We start from the raw sequence: 19,796 nt of genomic DNA on the forward strand, positions 1-19,796 counted from the left end.
GGGACCACTCGCCACCGTCCACAGATTGACGGCTGAGATAATCTGCCTCCCAGTTTTCCACGCCTGGGATGTGGACTGCGGATATGGTGGACTTGGAGTCCTCCGCCCATTGAAGGATGCGTTGTACCTCCATCATTGCCAGGCGACTGCGTGTCCTGCCTTGGTGATTGATGTAGGCAACCGCTGTCGCGTTGTCTGACTGGACTCGAATGTGCTTGCCCGCCAACAGGTGGTGAAAAGCTAGGAGAGCTAGAAGCACAGCTCTGGTTTCCAGCACATTGATTGAAAGGGCTGACTCGGACGGAGTCCAAGTGCCCTGTGCTCTGTGGTGGAGATATACCGCTCCCCAGCCGGATAGGCTGGCATCCGTGGTGAGAATCACCCAGGACGGGGTCAGGAAGGAGCGCCCTCGGGACAGGGAGAGGGGCCGAAGCCACCACTGAAGAGAGCTCCTGGTCCGTGGCGACAGAGCCACTAACCTGTGTAAGGAGGAAGGCCGCTTGTCCCAACAGCGGAGAATGTCCAGCTGCAGAGGGCGCAGATGGAACTGGGCAAAGGGAACAGCCTCCATGGACGCCACCATTTGACCCAGCACCTGCATCAGGCGCCTGAGGGTATAACGGCGGGGCCTCAGGAGAGAGCGCACCGCTAGCTGGAGAGACTGCTGTTTGATTAAGGGCAACTTCACAAGTGCCGGCAAAGTCTCGAACTGCATCCCTAGGTACGTGAGACTCTGGGATGGAGTCAGAGTGGATTTGGGAAGATTGACAAGCCACCCGAATTGGGCTAGAGTGGCGAGAGTGAGCGAGACACTCCGCTGACAGTCTGCGCTGGATGGAGCCTTGACTAGAAGGTCGTCCAGGTAAGGAAGCACTGCCAACCCCTGGAGGTGCAGGACCGCAATCACTGCCGCCATGACCTTGGTGAATACCTGAGGGGCCGTGGCTAACCCGAAGGGGAGAGCCACGAATTGGAAATGATCCTCTCCTATTGCAAAACGTAACCAACGCTGATGTGAAACTGCGATTGGCACATGTAGATAGGCATCTCTGATGTCGATGGACGCCAGGAAATCCCTTTGGGTCATAGAGGCAATGACTGATCGCAGAGACTCCATGCGAAAATGCCGCACCCGAACATGCTTGTTGAGAAGCTTGAGATCCAGAATGGGCCGGAAGGTACCGTCCTTTTTGGGAACTAGGAAGAGGTTTGAGTAAAAACCTCTGAACCGTTCCTGAGCGGGAACTGGTACAATCACTCCGTTTGCCTGCAAGGATGCCAAGGCCTGCGAGAAGGCGGCGGCCTTGGAGCAGGGGGGAGTTGAGAGAAAAAATCTGTTTGGCGGGCTGGAAGAGAATTCTATCCTGTAGCCGTGAGATATGATATCTCTCACCCACTGATCGGAGACTTGCTTTAACCAAGCGTCGCCAAAGTGGGAGAGTCTGCCACCGACTATGGACGTGGCTGGAGCGGGCAGAGAGTCATGAGGAGGCTGCCTCAGTGGCAGAACCTCCTGCGGTCTTCTGCGGACGCGCTTTTGGGTGCCAGTTGGATTTCTGATCCTTAGCTGAGTTAGCGTACGAGGCGGAAGGCTTAGAGGATGACCAGTTGGAGGAACGAAAGGAACGAAACCTCGATTGATTCCTACCCTGGGCGGGTTTCCTGGTCTTGGTTTGTGGCATGGAAGTACTCTTCCCACCAGTAGCTTCCTTAATAATTTCATCCAGCTGTTCACCAAACAGCCGGGAAACAGCAAAAGGGAGCCCAGCAAGAAACATCTTGGAAGAAGCATCTGCCTTCCACTCTCGAAGCCACAAGATCCTGCGGATAACAAGAGAATTAGCTGAAGCCACCGCAGTGCGGTGAGCAGCTTCTAGCATTGCAGACATGGCATAAGATGAAAAAGCTGAAGCCTGAGAAGTTAAGGTAACCATCTCAGGCATAGATCCCTTGGTGAGGGAATGCATCTCCTCTAGAGAAGCAGAGATGGCTTTGAGAGCCCACACTGCTGCAAAAGTCGGGGAAAACACGGCCCCCGCAGCTTCATACACAGATTTGGCCAGAAGGTCAATCTGACGGTCAGTGAAATCCTTAAGTGAGGTGCCGTCAGCCACCGACACAACGGTCCGGGCTGAGAGCCTAGACACCGGAGGGTCTACCTTTGGGGAGTGAGACCACTCTTTGACCACCTCAGGTGGAAATGGAAACCAGTCATTAGAACCACGCTTTGGAAAGCGTTTGTCAGGACAGGCTCTGGGTTTGGTCACAGCGGTCTGAAAACTGGAGTGGTTAAAGAACACACTCTTTACTCTCTTAGGCGAGGTAAACTGATGCTTTTCTGCCAAAGAGGGTTGCTCCTCTGATACTGGCGGATTGAGATCCAGTACAGAATTAATAGAAGCAATCAAGTCACTAAGATCTGAGTCACCCTCAGAGAAATCGATGGGATACATAGCCTCCGAGCCCCCCGTGAGGGCATCCTCCTCATCTTGCGAGTCAGCTCTTGAGACAGGGGCGCGGGATGAGGAGGGGGAGGAAACCCTGCGCCTTCTCTTAGAAGGACGGGGTCTGGGACCAGATGATGAATCCTCTGTGAGCTCCGAGGATAATACTCTGTCAAGAGTATTAGAGGCACCCTGTGAGGAGGGCTGATGCATATTCATCAAAGTCCTGGACAAAAGTCCCATGGACTCAGCAAATGACTGGGATATGAACCTAGAAAAGGACTCTACCCAGGCCGGGGGTTCAGCCACAGGTGCAGCAGCAGCCTGAGAGACCACTGGGGGTGAGACTCCAGGCTGTGGCACCGCCAAGTTAGAGCAACCATCACAATGTGGATAAGTGCTCGGCTCAGGCAGCAGGAGCTTACATGCAGAGCATACAGAATAAAGCTTTGGAGCCTTGCTCCTTGTGTGAGACATGCTGCTGGAGTGGGGGCTTTGCAGAGAATGAACCCCAGGGAGAATATACAGAGGTCCACAACCGGAGACCGGCTGTGGCTTACCAGACCGCTGGGCGCGGTGTAGTGTGCCCTCCAGATCCCGAAGCCCGGTCCCCCAATGCACAGCACCTCAGCAGAGATGCAGAGTGCAGGATGTCCCAGCGCAGAGTGAACTCTGCCTGAGAAATGGCCGCCGGAGCCCCCGAGACCTGCAGGGGAGGAGGGACGCCCCAGCAGTGGGGAGTTGTCCCTCCCCTGTGTAGAACGGCCGCCGGGAGGAGCCGTGCCTGTCCCTCTGCATGAGTGACATGCGAGGGCAGGAAAACGAAACTAGGCCTCCGGCGAAGCCGGGGCCTAAATTTAAGCGGCGAGGCCGACACGCAGGCACCATCGGCGCGGTTCTCGGGCAAAAGCTAGAGAACCCGCCGGAAAAGTCAAAATAATCACATACAGCATACTCTCCCCATACAATAAAGAACCGGGACCCCCAACACATAAACGTCTCAGGTACTTAGCTGCTGAGACGCAGGGCCAGGTCCCTGGGGATGAGTGCTCAGGTCCAACAGAATCCTCAAGGGGCTGTGGATGGAGACCGGTCTCCTGCCAGGCATGGAGACCGTGCTGGCTCCCACTTCAAGCCAGAGCCCAGGAGGGATGGTGAAGGAGCGCGGCATGTAAGGCTCCAGCCTTGGAAATCAACCTTAACAACACCGCCGACACAGTGGGGTGAGAAGGGACATGCCGGGAGTCCAGACGTGGACCAGCTTTTCTTCAAACGCTTTCCTAAAATCAAACAAATCAGATGAGAATGCATGTGTGGATGTATGCCTCCTGAACACAAAGCGATAAACTGGCTGGGACTGGCTCACCAGGGGGTGTATAAGCTCAGAGGGAGGAGCTACACTTTTAAGTGTAGTACTTTGTGTGTCCTCCGGAGGCAGAAGCTAAACACCCATGGTCTGGGTCTCCCAAAGGAACGATAAAGAAAAACTCACTGCACAACTCAAGGGCCTATTCCAGAAGATGAAAGGTGGTAATTTTTTTGAATGGAGCATCATTTTTAATAACTGTAAATTACAATAATATTTCACACCTTTTCTGCTTAATTAAATGTATCTTTTATGATGGGAATACCCCTTATGTTTTACTACTCTGATCTATCATATAATGTATTACAATGCACATGCATTGCAATGCATTACAAAATGCAACAAATTGTAAAAAATGCTTAATTTTTCATTATATAATGATTGAACAGCACTTCTATTCTTGGAAAAACACCTTTAAAGGGAAGGTGTCGTCCAAAAAAAAAAAAAAAAAATTCAATAACTGAAAAAATGTAAAGTATTAATGTTTTATGGTTTTGTTTAAATATTATTAATTTGTTTTTAATTGCGCAAAATATAAAAAAATAATAAGTTTGATATTTTCCACTCTTAAACACTAGGGGGAGCAGCTACAGAAATCCTACTGTAGAACTGGCTCACATTACAACTGCAGTAAGAGTGGGCAGAATCTGCTCATGTGTGTGATGTCACAGCTCCCCCTCCTAATCTGGGTGATTGCAAAGTGATACTAATGTCTAAAGTGTCACCAAGGACAGCTGCATAGTGCTCCCCACATAGCGCTCTGCACACCCCGTACCAGCAATGCTCTGCTACATGCACGCCCCTCAATGCTCTGCTACACGCACACCCCCTCAATGCTCTGCTACACGCACGCCCCTCAATGCTCTGCTATACGCACGCCCCTCAATGCTCTGCTACATGCACGTCCACAATGCTCTGCTACACGCACGCCTCCCAATTCTCTGCTAAATGCACGCCCCACAATGCTCTGCCGCATGCACATTCCTCAATAGTCTGCTACACACCCCCCCAATGCTCTGCCACATGCACATCCCCAATGCTCTGCACGCCCATATATACATCAGTATACTGTGCTCCACTGAGCTGAGGAGTGGAGGCCTGAGGTGAGCAAGGGGGAGCAGCGGGGAGGGGGAGGGGCGGCGGGGGGAGGGGAGAGTAGTTGTGGAGGGGCAGCGGTGGGGGTAGCAGCGGTACCCCAGCGCCGATACTCACATATACTGAGCAGGTCACAGGGGGAAAGTGCAGCACACAGCATACGCAGTGAGCTGCACAAAGATGGCGGTGATCTCCTCCCTCTGCTGTGAACTGGACAGCCCAGGGGGCTTGTCCAGGTCACAGCAGGAAGCAAACACAGTGGTGCAGGAGATAGGGTCGGAGAGCGACAACGGTCTTCTATGTACAGGGGCTGCTGTATTTGAGGTAACTGTCATTACACACAGCAAATCAAAGATGGCAGCCCCCTGTGTTTCAGTAAAACTAGAATTAAATAAAAACTAAATAAACAGTGAGTTTAATTTTGTATTAAAAATAATTGATTCCATAGTCTCTATTATTAATACAAAAATGAAAAACGAGACACCTTACCTTTAAGGCTGCCATACATATTCAAATTTGCTGACTACACCAATTTTGGTGGGAATGGCTGACCATCTAATGTGTATGGCGGAGCATGGTGAAAACCTACAACAAATTCATTAAAATGACATCAGAAATGAATTCAAGGCACATTGGACTCCAGCACTGGCTCAAAAACTGACATGCAATTGTAAGAAAAAAGAAAATTGTGCTTCAGGTTCTTTTGGCAAGTTTAATAACCCTTTTAGTGAGCAAATAAAGTACAGATGTGTAATAATCCTGCCTATCTACATACACGCATGTAGGCAGCACTTTAGAAAGTAAGACTTGCAGCTCATAATAAATACTCTTAATTAACGGGAATGAAGGAATACACTAGTTTATTACTAATATGACGTGATGTGTGAGGTCATTGTGTGGAAGGAAGGCTCAGCTGATGAAATGATGATATAAGATGGTATTTCGACTTCTCCTCGTCTGTCAGCGCAGCATTACCGGGCCTTACAGCTATTACCACATGGACACCGGCTTCGCTTGCAGCATCTGCCTCTGTATAAATAAAGAAGAGGATAATAAACGTAATTAACGTTAACATTATGAAATTAATTCAAGCACGGATGATATCTGTATGTTGACAATATTATCTCCAGTGAGAGATAACAGGTTATGTAGCATGTTGCTAATGTATGTCATCCATATCAGGTCAGTGGCGGTCATGAAGCTGGTAGTAACACTAAACACAAAAATTTGGCCCCCTAAGTTCTATTTCTAGGAACACTTGTTTTATGACAATTGGGAAGTCTAAACAGGCTGCTGATCACTCGACTAATGAGGAAAACGCTCCTTCATTGGAAGATATCTATTGGTTTGCCCAGAACATCAACATTCTCTGTAAATAGGACCTGTGACAGCTTATGCACAGTGAGCGAACTATTAAAAAGTCATCTGTTTGAGTAAACAGGCTATTAAACCATGGCCGATCATTAAACAAGTACCTCATTGGCCATTGTTAAGTGCTGCTCGTCAGCTAGTCCACGCAGACCATTAGGCTATGTGCGCACGTTGCGTACTTCACTGCAGAAATTTCTGCAGCGATCTGAAGAGCACATGTGCGCTTTAGATCGCTGCAGAAATGTCCGTAGTGAGCGCCGATTCCATGCGCTCTGCCTGCAGCTCCTGCCATAGACAGAGCAGGAGCTGCCGGCAAAGCGCAGGAAAGAAGTGACATGTCACTTCTTTTTGCGCAGCGCTTCGGCAGTAGCCGAAGCGCTGCGCTCTGAGACGCCACGTGCGCACGGCCCCTGCACAATCTCCATAGACTGTGCAGGGGACGCAGGACGCATGCAGTTACGCTGCGCTGCAAAGCGCAGCGTAACTGCATGAATTTACGCAACGTGCGCACATAGCCTTACTTTTATATTGTGGATGTCCCAGTGCGTACACGTTCTCAGTTCACAAAAAGGATGACATACCCTAGTAATGTGATTCCACAGTTTTGGCTACTAAAAGTGTTTTTCAATGTCCCTGCGGTTGACTAACTCCTTGGTGCTACCTGGTGCACAGCACTAGCTCTTTGTAGAGACCAAGTGCAAGCATGCCCTGGTACATACAAGGAAGGAAGACAAGGAGGCCTTCATTAGATCCCTGGAGTCCAAGCAGCACTCTGTGTTTGGATTGTGCCATGTGCCTGTCAGTTTTACACTATAAAACTGTAATACCAACTCCGCTAGGGACTAAAAAAAAAAAAAAAAAATGTAAAAAAAAAGTTGTATGCAGTAAAGGAAAAACCAAAACCAACCCAAAAAATACTGCTGTATCCAATATAAAAAAAATCTTGATTAGTGATGAGCGAGCATGCTTGTTACTACTCGGTACTCGCACGAGTATCACTGTACTCGGTCTACTCGGCGGGGACCGAGTAATTTCGCGATACTCGTGCTGTACTCGTGGTCTTCATCCCTGCATGTTGGCGCTCTTTTGAGAGCCAGCCCTCATGCAGGGATTGGCTGGCAGACCACTGCAATGCCACAGCCCTGTTAGTTGTGGAATTGCAGTGATTGGCCGGCCTGCACAGCGTGACCGAGCCTTTATACCGGCGGGCGCGCTGTGCTCTGCTCACAGCTATCCAGACAGTCAGTGCAGGGAGAGGGTCGCTGCTTCAGGGAAAGGTTTGCGGCCCTTTATAGCTATTTCCGTAGCAGGGCTGCAAACAGTGTGACCAAAAGTCCTTCTCAGGACTATTCTAGTAGTATACAGGCAGGCAGGGTATAGCCAGGTCGGAGTACAGTAGCAGAGTCCTTCTCAGGACTATTGTTGCCGTATACAGGCAGGGTATAGCCAGGTTGGAATACAGGCTAGTGACCAAAAGAGTCCTTGTCAGGACTATTGTAGCAGTATACAGGCAGGCAGGCAGGCAGGCAGGGTATATAGCCATTCCTAGTGGTGACCGTATACCAGCCTTCATCATATCTGGGGCTGGTGTACACAGTCTAAAACAGTCCTGATAGTGTCAGACTTCTCAGCAATTGTCGCTCCTAAAAACCTGTTAGGTTCTTAGTGCGTCTGTGCTTGCATTTAAAAACCGCACGTGTGTGCCTGTCGGTGGCAGCGTACAGGTGCACTTGTGTGCGTTTTTACCAAACTATTATATAACGCACAAGTGTAGTGTATAATACACGTCAGTCAGCAGTGGCTGATAGTGTCAGAGTTCTCGTCATTAATTTTTGCTCCTAAAACCTGTGTTAGGTTCTTAGTGCGTCCGTGCTTGCATTTAAAAACCGCACGTGTGTGCCTGTCGGTGGCAGCGTACAGGTGCACTTGTGTGCGTTTTTACCAAACTATTATATAACGCACAAGTGTAGTGTATAATACACGTCAGTCAGCAGTGGCTGATAGTGTCAGAGTTCTCGTCATTAATTTTTGCTCCTAAAACCTGTGTTAGGTTCTTAGTGCGTCCGTGCTTGCATTTAAAAACCGCACGTGTGTGCCTGTCGGTGGCAGCGTACAGGTGCACGATTTGCACAAACTTTGATATAACGCCCAAGTCTAGTGAATACACGTCAGCACAGCATTGCAAAATGCGCAAGGGCGTTGGCAAGGAACAAGGAAGTGGACGTGATGGTGGTGCAGGCAGAGGCCGAGGTCGTGGGCAAGCTCTAATTTTGCCACAACAAAGGGCCACATCTAGTCGCTCGCACGTCCTGTCCCAAATTCTTGGGGACCGCAGCAGTACACCGCTCTTGAACCAAGACCAGTGTCAACAGGTTGTTAGTTGGATAGCGGATAATGCTTCCAGTCAGATTGGCACCACCACAAACACTCTGTCTTCCACACGGTCAAGTGTCAGTAGCCGTGATACTGCACCGCAGATTTCAGAACCTGATCCTCCTTCCTACCACAAGGCTGAGTACACGTCCTCGGACATTAATGATCCCACACTTGGACACTCGGAAGAGCTGTTCACGTTTCCATTCGCACATTCTGGCCTCTCGCCAGCTCATGTTGAAGTGGGTCATGAGGAGATCGTATGTACAGATGGCCAAATATTTGAGCAGCCACGTTCTCACGAAGTTGGCAACGTGTCTCAACAAGGGGTGGACGATGATGAGACACAATTGTCAGGAAGTCAGGAGGAGGAGCAGGGTGCGGAAGAGGAAGACGACGTGGTGGATGATCCAGTAACTGACCCAACCTGGCAGGAGGATATGCAGAGCGAGGACAGCAGTGCACAGGGGGAGGGAGGCGTAGCATCCCAACAGGCAGTAAGAAGCAGGGTGGTGGCTCCAGGCAGAAGTCAGGCAACCGTTCCCCGGAACAACAACACGACACAAGGTGCCTGTACAAATGTTAGGTCTTCCCGAGTCTGGCAGTTTTTTAAGTTGGATCCAGATGATTCTAAAAAGGCCATTTGCAACACCTGCCGTGCCAGCATCAGCAGGGGTACCAAAACTAGCAGCCTGACCACCACCAGCATGATCAGGCACATGTCAGCCAAGCACCCGACTTTGTGGGAAGTACAACAGAGTCGAGGAGCAGTGCTTGCTAATGTCACTGCTACGTCTTCGCTGGTTGTGCATGCGAGCCAATCCCCTGTCCATGCTGCCTGCGAACAAGCCTCCTCCGGTCCTGCACCTGCAGTTGCCTACGCAGAAATAACACCATCATCAAGCACGTCCTTGTCCCAGCGCAGCGTTCAGTTATCCATTCAGCAAACCTTTGAACGCAGGCGCAAATACACTGCCAACACCCCACATGCCACAGTTCTAAATGCTAACATTTCGCGACTGCTTGCGCTGGAAATGTTGCCTTTTAGGCTGGTGGAGACAGAAGCATTCCGCGACCTGATGGCGGCAGCTGTCCCACGTTACTCGGTCCCCAGCCGCCACTATTTCTCCCGGTGTGCCGTCCCCGCGTTGCATAACCACGTGTCACAAAACATCACACGTGCCCTGAACAACGCTGTTTCACCCAAAGTCCACCTAACCACAGACACGTGGACAAGTGCTTGTGGGCAAGGCCGCTACATCTCGTTGACGGCACACTGGGTTAATATTGTGGAAGCTGGGACCCAGTCTGAGCGAGGGACGGAACACGTCCTTCCCACACCAAGGTTTGCAGGCCCTACCTCAGTCAGGGTTTCACCCACACTCTACAGCTCCGGAATGTCATGCTCTTCAGCCGCCTCCTCCTCCTGCGCATCCTCATCCACTGTACCCTCCACACCAGTCCCAAGCTGGAAGCACTGCAGCACTGCCTCGGCGAAGCGGCAACAGGCTGTGCTGAAGCTAATCTGCATAGGTGACAAACCCCACAATGCAGAAGAGCTGTGGACAGCTCTGAAACAGCAGGCAGATCCCTGGCTCACACCTCTGAACCTAAAGCCAGGAAAGGTCGTGTGTGACAATGGCCGGAACCTGGTGGCGGCTTTGAGGCGAGGCCAGCTGACACATGTTCCATGCGTGGCCCATGTGCTCAACCTCGTGGTTCAGCGGTTTCTAAAGTCATACCCAGAGCTGTCTGATCTGCTGGTAAAAGTTCGCCGCCTGTCTGCACATTTTCGAAAGTCACCTACTGCTTCAGCCGGCCTTGCCGGCTTTCAGCGCAGTTTGCATCTTCCGGCTCACAGACTGGTGTGTGATGTCCCCACGCGTTGGAATTCAACTCTGCACATGTTGGTCAGGATATGTGAGCAGAAGAGGGCAGTTGTTGAGTACCTGCATCACCTAAGCCGTCGGGAAATGGGTCAAACTCCACACATAACACCTGAGGAGTGGAGATGGATGTCCGACCTATGTACCATCCTCCAAAACTTTGAGGACTCCACCAAGATGGTGAGTGGTGATGACGCCATTATTAGCGTCACCATACCGCTACTCTGCCTTCTAAAACGGTCTCTGCTCAAAACCAAACATGATGCATTGCAGGCGGAGCGCGATGAGTTGCAGCAAGAAACAGTAGTGGGTGTGGGTGATAACACACAGCCCAGCCTCGTCTCATCACAACGTGCAGTGGAGGACTATGACGAGGAGGAGGATGAAGACATGGAGCAAATCTCCGGCCAAATTGAAGATATGACATGCACACCAGTCATATCCTCGGTTCAGCGTGGCTGGCCAGAGGACAGGGTAGATGAGGAGGAGGAGGAGGAGGAGGAGGAGGAGGAGGACAGCATGTTCAGTCAACGTGTTGGTCAGGCTACTGAAGTCCTGGCTGTTAAGAGTCTGGCGCACATGGCTGACTTTATGGTAAGCTGCCTGTCTCGTGACCCTCGCGTTAAGAACATCTTGGCCGACAATCATTACTGGTTGGTAACACTGTTAGACCCACGCTACAAGGAGAACTTTATGTCTCTTATTCCCGAGGCGGAGAGGTCAACCAAAATGCAGCAGTTCCGGAAGGCCATAGTCACGGAAGTAGGCAAAGCATTCCCCTCACAAAACGCTAGCGGCATAGGTCAGGAATCAGTGGACAACCAAGGCGTACAGCCGAGAGAGGCACAAGTCCAATCCGCCAGAGGTAGGGGAACAGTCTTTAAGATGTGGGACAGTTTTCTCAGCCCCTCACGTACCACAGCCCCTGAGGTGCGGGGTAGTGCCACAAGAAATCCTAAGTTTGCCCAGATGCTCAAGGAGTACCTTGCAGATCGAACAACTGTACTCCGACATTCCTCTGTGCCTTACAATTATTGGGTATCCAAGGTGGACACATGGCATGAATTGGCTCTCTACGCCTTGGAAGTCCTGGCCTGCCCTGCCGCTAGCGTTTTGTCAGAGCGTGTTTTTAGTGCCGCAGGTGGAATCATTACAGATAAACGCACCCGCCTGTCAACTGAAAATGCTGACAGGCTGACTCTGATCAAGATGAACAAGGGTTGGATTGGGCCAGACTTCACCACACCACCAGCAAATGAGAGCGGAATTTAAAGTTTGTAACGGGAATTTGCCATGTACCTCCAGTCACCCATGGGTACACACTTCTGGACTTTGGATAATCGCTGGACTGCTCCTCCTTCTCCTCATGCGCCACCATGATGACCGTTACAAGAGTTAGGCCTTTGTTTCAGGTATACCCCCAGTGGTAAATTTTTTCGCCCATTCTTTGCAGAATGGACATTACAACGACAGGAGACCCGCTCCTTTGCAATGGGAACAATGTTTTGAGGCCCTCATGCACGTCTCTATCCAGGGACAACGTGGAGCCTCCCAATTTTTGGCTGCCCTGCCAAAGGGCTATACTACAAAAGACCCACTTCCTTCCAATGGACACTTAATGTTTTGAGGCCCTCATGCACGTCTCTATCCAGGGACAACGTGGAGCCTCCCAATTTTTGGCTGCCCTGCCAAAGGGCTATACTACAAAAGACCCACTTCCTTCCAATGGGCACTTCAGGTTTACAGGCCCTCATGCACGTCTCTATCCAGGGACAACGTGGAGCCTCCCAATTTTTGGCTGCCCTGCCTAAGGGCTATACTATAATACACCCACTTCCTGACAATGGACACTTAATGTTTTGAGGCCCTCATGCACGTCTCTATCCAGGGACAACGTGGAGCCTCCCAATTTTTGGCTGCCCTGCCTAAGGGCTATACTATAATACACCCACTTCCTGACAATGGACACTTAATGTTTTGAGGCCCTCATGCACGTCTCTATCCAGGGACAACGTGGAGCCTCCCAATTTTTGGCTGCCCTGCCTAAGGGCTATACTACAATAGACCCACTTCCTTTACACGCCATCATGCACGTCTGTATGCAGTGGCATTGGTGAACCTCACAATTTTGGACTGCCCTGGCAAAGGAAAATACTACAAAGACTCAGTTCCTCAAAATGGGCACATTAGACTCAGAGGCCTTTATGTACGTCTCTTCTCAGGGACATCGGAGTGCCACACAATGTTTTACGTAAAATCTTTCATGTATTGATCTCAAAAAGTAACATACATTAGCTCTATCTCACTATTGGGTATGTGCCCTTAACATTTCCGCCATGAAAAATCATTTTGGTGTCATTTTGGAAGGTTTTCTGGTGAGTCCGTAAAAATGGCGTAAAACGCGGACAAAATTGTTCACAGCTGTGACTTTTGAGTGATAAATGCTTCAAGGGGTCTTCCCCATGCTGTTGCCATGTCATTTGAGCACTCTTCGGAGACTTTTGTGCCATTTTTAGGGTTTCTACATGCTGCCGGTGGTCATTTCACAAAAATACTCGGGTCTCCCATAGGATAACATTGGGCTCGGTGCTCAGGCCGAGTACACGAGTATCTTGGGAGGCTCGGCCCGAGCTTCGAGCACCCGAGCTTTTTAGTACTCGCTCATCACTAATCTTGATGATTATTGAAGCAGTTGTCAAGTTTTGGAAAAGCCCTGTCCAACTGGCTGCAATTTGTTTTAACAATACACTGACTTATATTCACCCTCCCCAGGTCTAACACTGAATTTTACCAATTGCGAGAATATAGCATAGGGTTGATTATATAGGTTTGTATAACATAGGTTACATAGGTTTTTATGGTAATTTTCTATAAAAGTTGAGGGTGTCAATCCATTCTATCCATTAGATCAGTAAGTAAGCAGGCAGCCATATTACCTACCAATGGTAATGTCAGTGAGGAAAAGAACATTATCAGGGGCGCATCCAATTTTATCAGCGATTCTTCTATAGCTCTCACTTTCCATTTTGGATCCAATAGTAGTATCAAAATGGCCATGAAATAACTGAAAAAAGTAAATATGCGTTATTAACGGAAAACACTATTAGAAGAAGGTGATGAGGGCACTAAGGCAATGTGGGTGGGATCATCGAAATGCACACCTGGGAATAGTCATGAAAAACAAGAAGAAAGGGTGGTGTGCTAATAAGGAGATCACCAAAAACAATAATAATGTCAATAAATATTCAAAAGTTTTTTTACAAAAAAAACACCAACACAATTTAAAAACATCTAAAAACATAGAATACAATAGACATCAGAGGTTTGCTATAATGCAGCATAAAACCTCTAAGAAGTATCCACCTCAGAGATTATGCACCATGCACTGCAATCACTAATGAACTCCAATACTGCATTACTAACGGAAAGCAGTTAAATAGTAGAGTTAGTAAGTGGAAATTTCACTGTATTTTGGAAGCCTAGCTTTTAAGCTATGAAAGTATGACTTATGGCTTATTTAGATGAGCCAATAATCGTTGAAGGAGACGTAATCTACTGAGGCTAGCAATAACCTGCCAAATTATCAAATACTGGTTGGTTGGGTGCCATTATTTTTAACAGGAATTTATCAGCCGGCACTGACAGCTGAGAGCGGCGGACGCTGGTAACGAAGGTAAATATCGGGTAACCAAGGAAAGGGCTTCTTGGTTACCCGATATTTACATTGGTTACCAGCGTCCGCAGAAGCCGGCTCCTGCTGCCTGCACATTCAGTTGTTGCTCTCTAGCTGTCACACACAGCGATCTGTGCTTCACAGCGGGAGAGCAACAACTAAAAAATGGCCCAGGACATTCAGCAACAACCAACGACCTCACAGCAGGGGCCAGGTTGTTGCTGGATGTCACACACAGCAACATCACTAGCAACATCGCTGCTACGTCACAAAAGTCGTGCCTCAGCAGCGATGTTGCTTAGTGTGACGTGGCCTTTAGACTCTGAAATGACGCAGCCTTTCGGAAAAAAAACATACTTTAAAAGCCGCTGGGTACTAAGCAGCTCTGGAGACAAGTCGGACAGTCCGGTCCCTGGTGCCTTCTCCCCACCTGCTGGCCTGGAGTAAAAGGACTTTCCTTATACAGGCATGTAGGGAGACACATGTCACTCAAGGGCAGCGGACACTGCCACAACCATGTATCACTGTGGGCACTACGAATTTAGAAAAATGAATGGTGCCTAGAGTGAAAAATGGTGGCAGTATCCTTATGTGGGGCTGCATGAGTGCATTTGATTGATGGTATCAAGAATTCACAGATGTACTGCACTATATTGAAAGAGAAGACACTACCATCACTTTGTGCTCTTGGTAGACAAGATGGTTTCCAACCTGACAATGACCCAAAAATCGCATCTGTTGCTTTTCTGAAGAAGAACAGGATGGAAATGAGTAAGAGGCCAAGTATGTTTCCTGATCTGTACATATATATATATATATAATTATCAACAACCATCTGCACATGGTTAATGATATAGACACTTCAATGCATGAATAATATTTCAAGATAATTTAATTCATTAATGTGAAAACCACCATGCAGAACTTGACGAACAAGGGCTAATTGCAGTATACTTAACAGAGCCACCACAAGAAAGAAAACGATCAAACGCCAAATGATTTTATAAATTGCAGAATTTTATTAATAAATAGAGTGCACATGAGAAAGGTGGAGCAAAATTGATGCAGGAACTTAAAAAGCCCTCAAAAAAAGGGTCACAAATCCCTCATGTTGTAATACCATACCCACAATTGGTAATTAGCTTTCACCCAGGTATATACATAATGGGTCCACTAGATGTCACTCTACAACCGATGATACGACCATATATCCACCGAAAGGATTGAAAGAGCCAAACAAATAAATATGATACAATATATAAAATACCTATATAGATGCCAACAGGTCAATCACTGGATGTCAGAGGAGAAAAGAGGGAAACCGCGACCCACCCGACGGCCGTTTCAGTAACTCAGGGTTACCTTCGTCAGGGGGCACTCTATTTATTAATAAAATTCTGCAATTTATAAAATCATTGGGCGTTTGATCATTTTCTTTCTTGTGGTGGCTCTGTTCTGTACCAAACCTGAAGAGACAAGTTAAGCATTACACTACATCCAGGGTTTAAAAAAAAAAAAAAAAAGTTCTGGAATAATAGAAAAAGAAAAAAAAGGAGGCGCCGGATCCGGAGACATCCATCCGAACAGCCTGTACCGCATCGCCCGTTAGGTGAGCATTATAAAGTGATTTTTACGTTCTACACAGCGACCGGGGTTCTTTTATACAGCATGTTAGAATGCTATATATAAGAGCCCGGTGGTGGTGGCCTCAGCTTATAGTGACAAGTCTGGTGACAGGTTCCCTTTAAATGCCCTACTTTCATGATAAAATATCACTGTGGCATTACCTTTAAAAGCTTTCCATAAATTTCACCAGAAAAACAAATATCCCTAACTGAGTATTTGTATTTTTTTGTAATAGGGACAATTTTTTTATGAAGATTTTTCATACTCATGGCAAAATCTCGTTCTCGTATCCTTCATTGGAAGAAACAAAAATCAAAAGGTTAGATGCTGCCACCTGCCGGTTGACACTAGTAATGCATCTTGGCAAAAAAAGATGGTTCCGTCCCAAAAGCTACACCTGTGCAGCCAACACTCAGGTAGTCAGTTAGTGTAAAAGCAGGAAGAGCAAAACCTTCATCCCCCCCCCCCCCAAACAAGGGAGGATGCGGTGGCCCTCCATGAAGGCTATGAAAAAGGGATTTTACAATGCATACCAAAAATCTTAATTTCTCAGATGCTTCTTTGGAGTATACAAGAGCCATACGACTTCCTAAAGTAGTCCCTGGGATGGGAAAACTAATACCAGTACTGCAGAAGGAAGAATAGCAAACCCTCAGCAATTACCGCTTATAGTCCCCCTTCTGCTAAGACTTGAATTTAAAAATGCAAATTTAGGAGCTCCACAAAGATGTGGAAGATCTTCTGGAGAAATGCTCGCGTTCCCCATTATCTTCCATTATACTTGGTACACAAGTCGAGTTCGTCCGAGCGTCCAACTGCTTGTTATGAGTACCGAGCACCCGAACAAGGTAGTGCTCGATCATTACTACAGGGTGCTGAAGGGTTTCCAAGACCAGATTGAAGTCCCCAAGATCAGAGGGTCTAGTACGGTGGATTAGAGTCTGCCCTTCCAAGGTGGGAAGGTCTGCTGGACAAAAGAGAGCCAAGGAAAGAATCTTGCCATTGGAAGTCAAGCCTCGCTCAAGACCGGTATGCAATCATTTGAAAAAAATATATCGCTATAGCAGCACTGCTGATTTTTCACCTATGAAAAAAGAGGCTTTCTAAATCAAGTGATAGTAACATGATGTCTAAAGCCCATGTTTCCTATCCTTACTTAGACAAACCTAATCCAAAAAGCTTAATGCCTTCCGAACTCCGTACCCAACAGTCCAAGAAATGAGGGATCTGGAAAACATAGAATGGAACTTAACGGTCCAATCCCTTGGGAAGTGCTCAATCGTTCCATCAGCTCCCAAGATATACCCCCTAAGATAGGGCACATTCATGGCTGACCTCACATTACAAACAGATGAGAAAACTCAGGTAGCTGTTCTGATTCCTACAGGAGCAGGGTCAGGGTATTATCTGGCTAATTTGAACAAAAACTCTGAGAGCGAAATTCTTTAGCTGGTCTGATCCACAGTGATGAGTGGTCAGAGCACTGTAATGTAAAACTCTTGATGTCTGGATCACCTGTGCCTCCTACCACTTTTAGAGCTCTCTGCTGGGGGTGCAGACCCACTGAGTGAAATCGTTGGAGGGTATATAGATCACTAAATATGGGGTACGCCTTTTAGAAAGAAGTGAAGAGGTCAGACTGCTTTATGGATTTCTTCTGCAATGTGCCCCCTTACCTGCTGTGGGAGTTGGTGAGATAGCAACCCGTTTGCAGGTTCACCTGTGAAATATGCCTGGCTGTGAGATCTCATCTCGAGGATATGATTTGCTCCCTAGAAGGTGGTGAGTTACGGTCTTCTGCGGGATTCGCCTGACTGTGAGGTCTCAGCTTGTGGGTTTCACTCACTCTATAAGGTGGTCTCAATAACATCTCTGCTGCATGGTCACCTGCTAGATTCAACTAATTTTGAGGTCTCAGCTGGTAGCTCTGACTCACTCAAGGATGTAGTCAGTAGCATCTGGGTTACTGGGTCCTCCAAGGGCTTAGCCTGGCTGTATTGCCTCAGTTGGTGGTTTTGACTTACGAGGTGAGGTGGTCAGATTATCACAGACAGAGAGGAAATTGTTAGATGCTTCATGACCATAACCAAGGACGAGACCTTGGCAAACTTGACCCTCGACTTAGTGCTACAACACATGGGCAACTCATGTGTGGGTACACCTGGAAGTCCATCTGCTTTGTGAAAAGTGCCTCGCTACATAAGGTGGGCGGGTAGGAGTCAAAAGGACCCACTACTCAAGGAATCTGATCTGCGGCTGTGTCGATGTCCAAAGTTCTGCCATCCAGATGAGAGAGCATATAGGCTGTGCACTTATAGCTGTACTTTCTGCAGCTCTGTGGGGTGAAACAGAGTGGCATCATACCTCTCTGTAACTCATCGTAACAGGAAAAATAAGAATAAAAGTAAGTTCCTAACCTATCCAAGGCAAACACAGGACTGAGACTAAGGGGTACTTTGCACGTTGCGTCATCGCTAGCATCGGCTAGCGATGCCGAGCGCGATAGTACCCGCCCCCATCGCACATGCGATATCTTGTGATAGCTGCCGTAGCGAACATTATCGCTACGGCAGCTTCACACGCACTTACCTGCCCTGCGACATTGTTCTGGCCGGCGACCCGCCTCCTTCCTAAGGGGGCGGGTCGTGCGGCGTCACAGCGACGTCACACGGCAGGCGGCCAATAGAAGTGGAGGTGAGTGGGACGTAAACATCCCGCCTACCTCCTTCCTTCCGCATAGCCGGTGGAGGCAGGTAAGGACATGTTCCTCGCTCCTGCGGCTTCACACCCAGCGATGTGTGCTGCCTGCCGCAGGAACGACGAACAACATCGCATCTCTTATTGGTGCGACATTATGAAAATGACCAACGCTACACAGATTTTCAATGCTTTTGCGATCGTTTATCGGCGCATCTGGGCTTTACACGTTGCGACGTCGTTACCAGCGCCGGATGTGCGTCACTTTTGATTTGACCCCGACGATATCGCAGTAGCGCTGTCGCAACATGCAAAGTACCCCTAAGACTCATGTCTGCCTCCAACGTAAGACTAAGCTAAAGTGAACAGCTGGGAGTGGGCTGCCCAGGTGATGCATGTTGGCGAGGAATCAGCTTTTTTTCTAAGATGTATTCTTGGTGTCAGTCTCCAGGTGGCAGAATATAACCCATAGTTCTAGTGTACACCAATGAAATGTCCGAGAAATTCGTTTATTAGTTATTTATTTATAGACGTTTTCTATGTGTATATATTTTTCACATAATCTGTCTCCTGAGCGATCATAGAAGATCTCTGGGGAACATATTTTTTTCCCCATTATTGATTAACCCTATATGAGCCTCAGTTACAGGGGAAAACTGTCCTCTTTTGTGCTCTACGTCACTGGCAGAGCTGATCTGATGTATTACAACAAAATTACATTAAGAGATTATAGTGCCTGTGAGCTGACAGACAAAACGAAAGCAGCTTGGCAGTGGTCACCGTTTATAGCCACATCAACTTTCAAACAATATTACAAAAATTATTTAGGTAAAAACCACCTTTAATGAAATGTTGGCATCTTCAGCAGCAAAGAATCACATAACGCAGTCTTTCAAGAATAATGCAATACTGAGGCCTCCTGGGAAGAGACATATGCTGCAAATCATCCATTATAAATGAAAAGATGGATGGCAGGATAAAGCATGGTCACCTTTGTTGGATTTAAGCAATTTTTGGTAACAAGAGAGGTCACCTTTTCGGTCATAATAGTGTAAATTTGATTAGTTAAGAGGTCATATATGGATATCGCATTGTATACAACGGCTTTAGCAACATTGCCCATGCTAATGTGTGAGTCACACTGTCTGAACAGTTATAAGGTGCCAGCCACACGGAGGGAGAGAGGAAGAGGGAGAGACACTGACTGAAGTGAGCCGCGCGATCAGCGGTGACGTCACTCACGTGAGTCATCCACCTGCGCTCAG

General features: G+C 48.1%; 1 protein-coding gene across 1 annotated transcript in view; it reads right to left on the reverse strand.

The window, feature by feature from the left end:
• Positions 1-5,603: 5,603 nt before the first annotated feature.
• ENOPH1 (enolase-phosphatase 1) overlaps positions 5,604-19,796 on the reverse strand; it is a 62,136-nt gene continuing 47,943 nt past the window's right edge. Inside the window, exons 5-6 of the mRNA XM_075352415.1 lie at positions 13,476-13,599; positions 5,604-5,934 (exon numbers count right to left, since the gene is read on the reverse strand). Of these exons, the coding sequence (XP_075208530.1) occupies positions 5,795-5,934; positions 13,476-13,599 (264 nt within the window). The 3' untranslated portion in view covers positions 5,604-5,794. The remainder of the gene's footprint in view (positions 5,935-13,475; positions 13,600-19,796) is intronic.

Source organism: Anomaloglossus baeobatrachus, chromosome 1 (assembly GCF_048569485.1).
Source record: "Anomaloglossus baeobatrachus isolate aAnoBae1 chromosome 1, aAnoBae1.hap1, whole genome shotgun sequence".
NCBI classification, from domain to species: Eukaryota; Metazoa; Chordata; class Amphibia; order Anura; family Aromobatidae; genus Anomaloglossus; species Anomaloglossus baeobatrachus.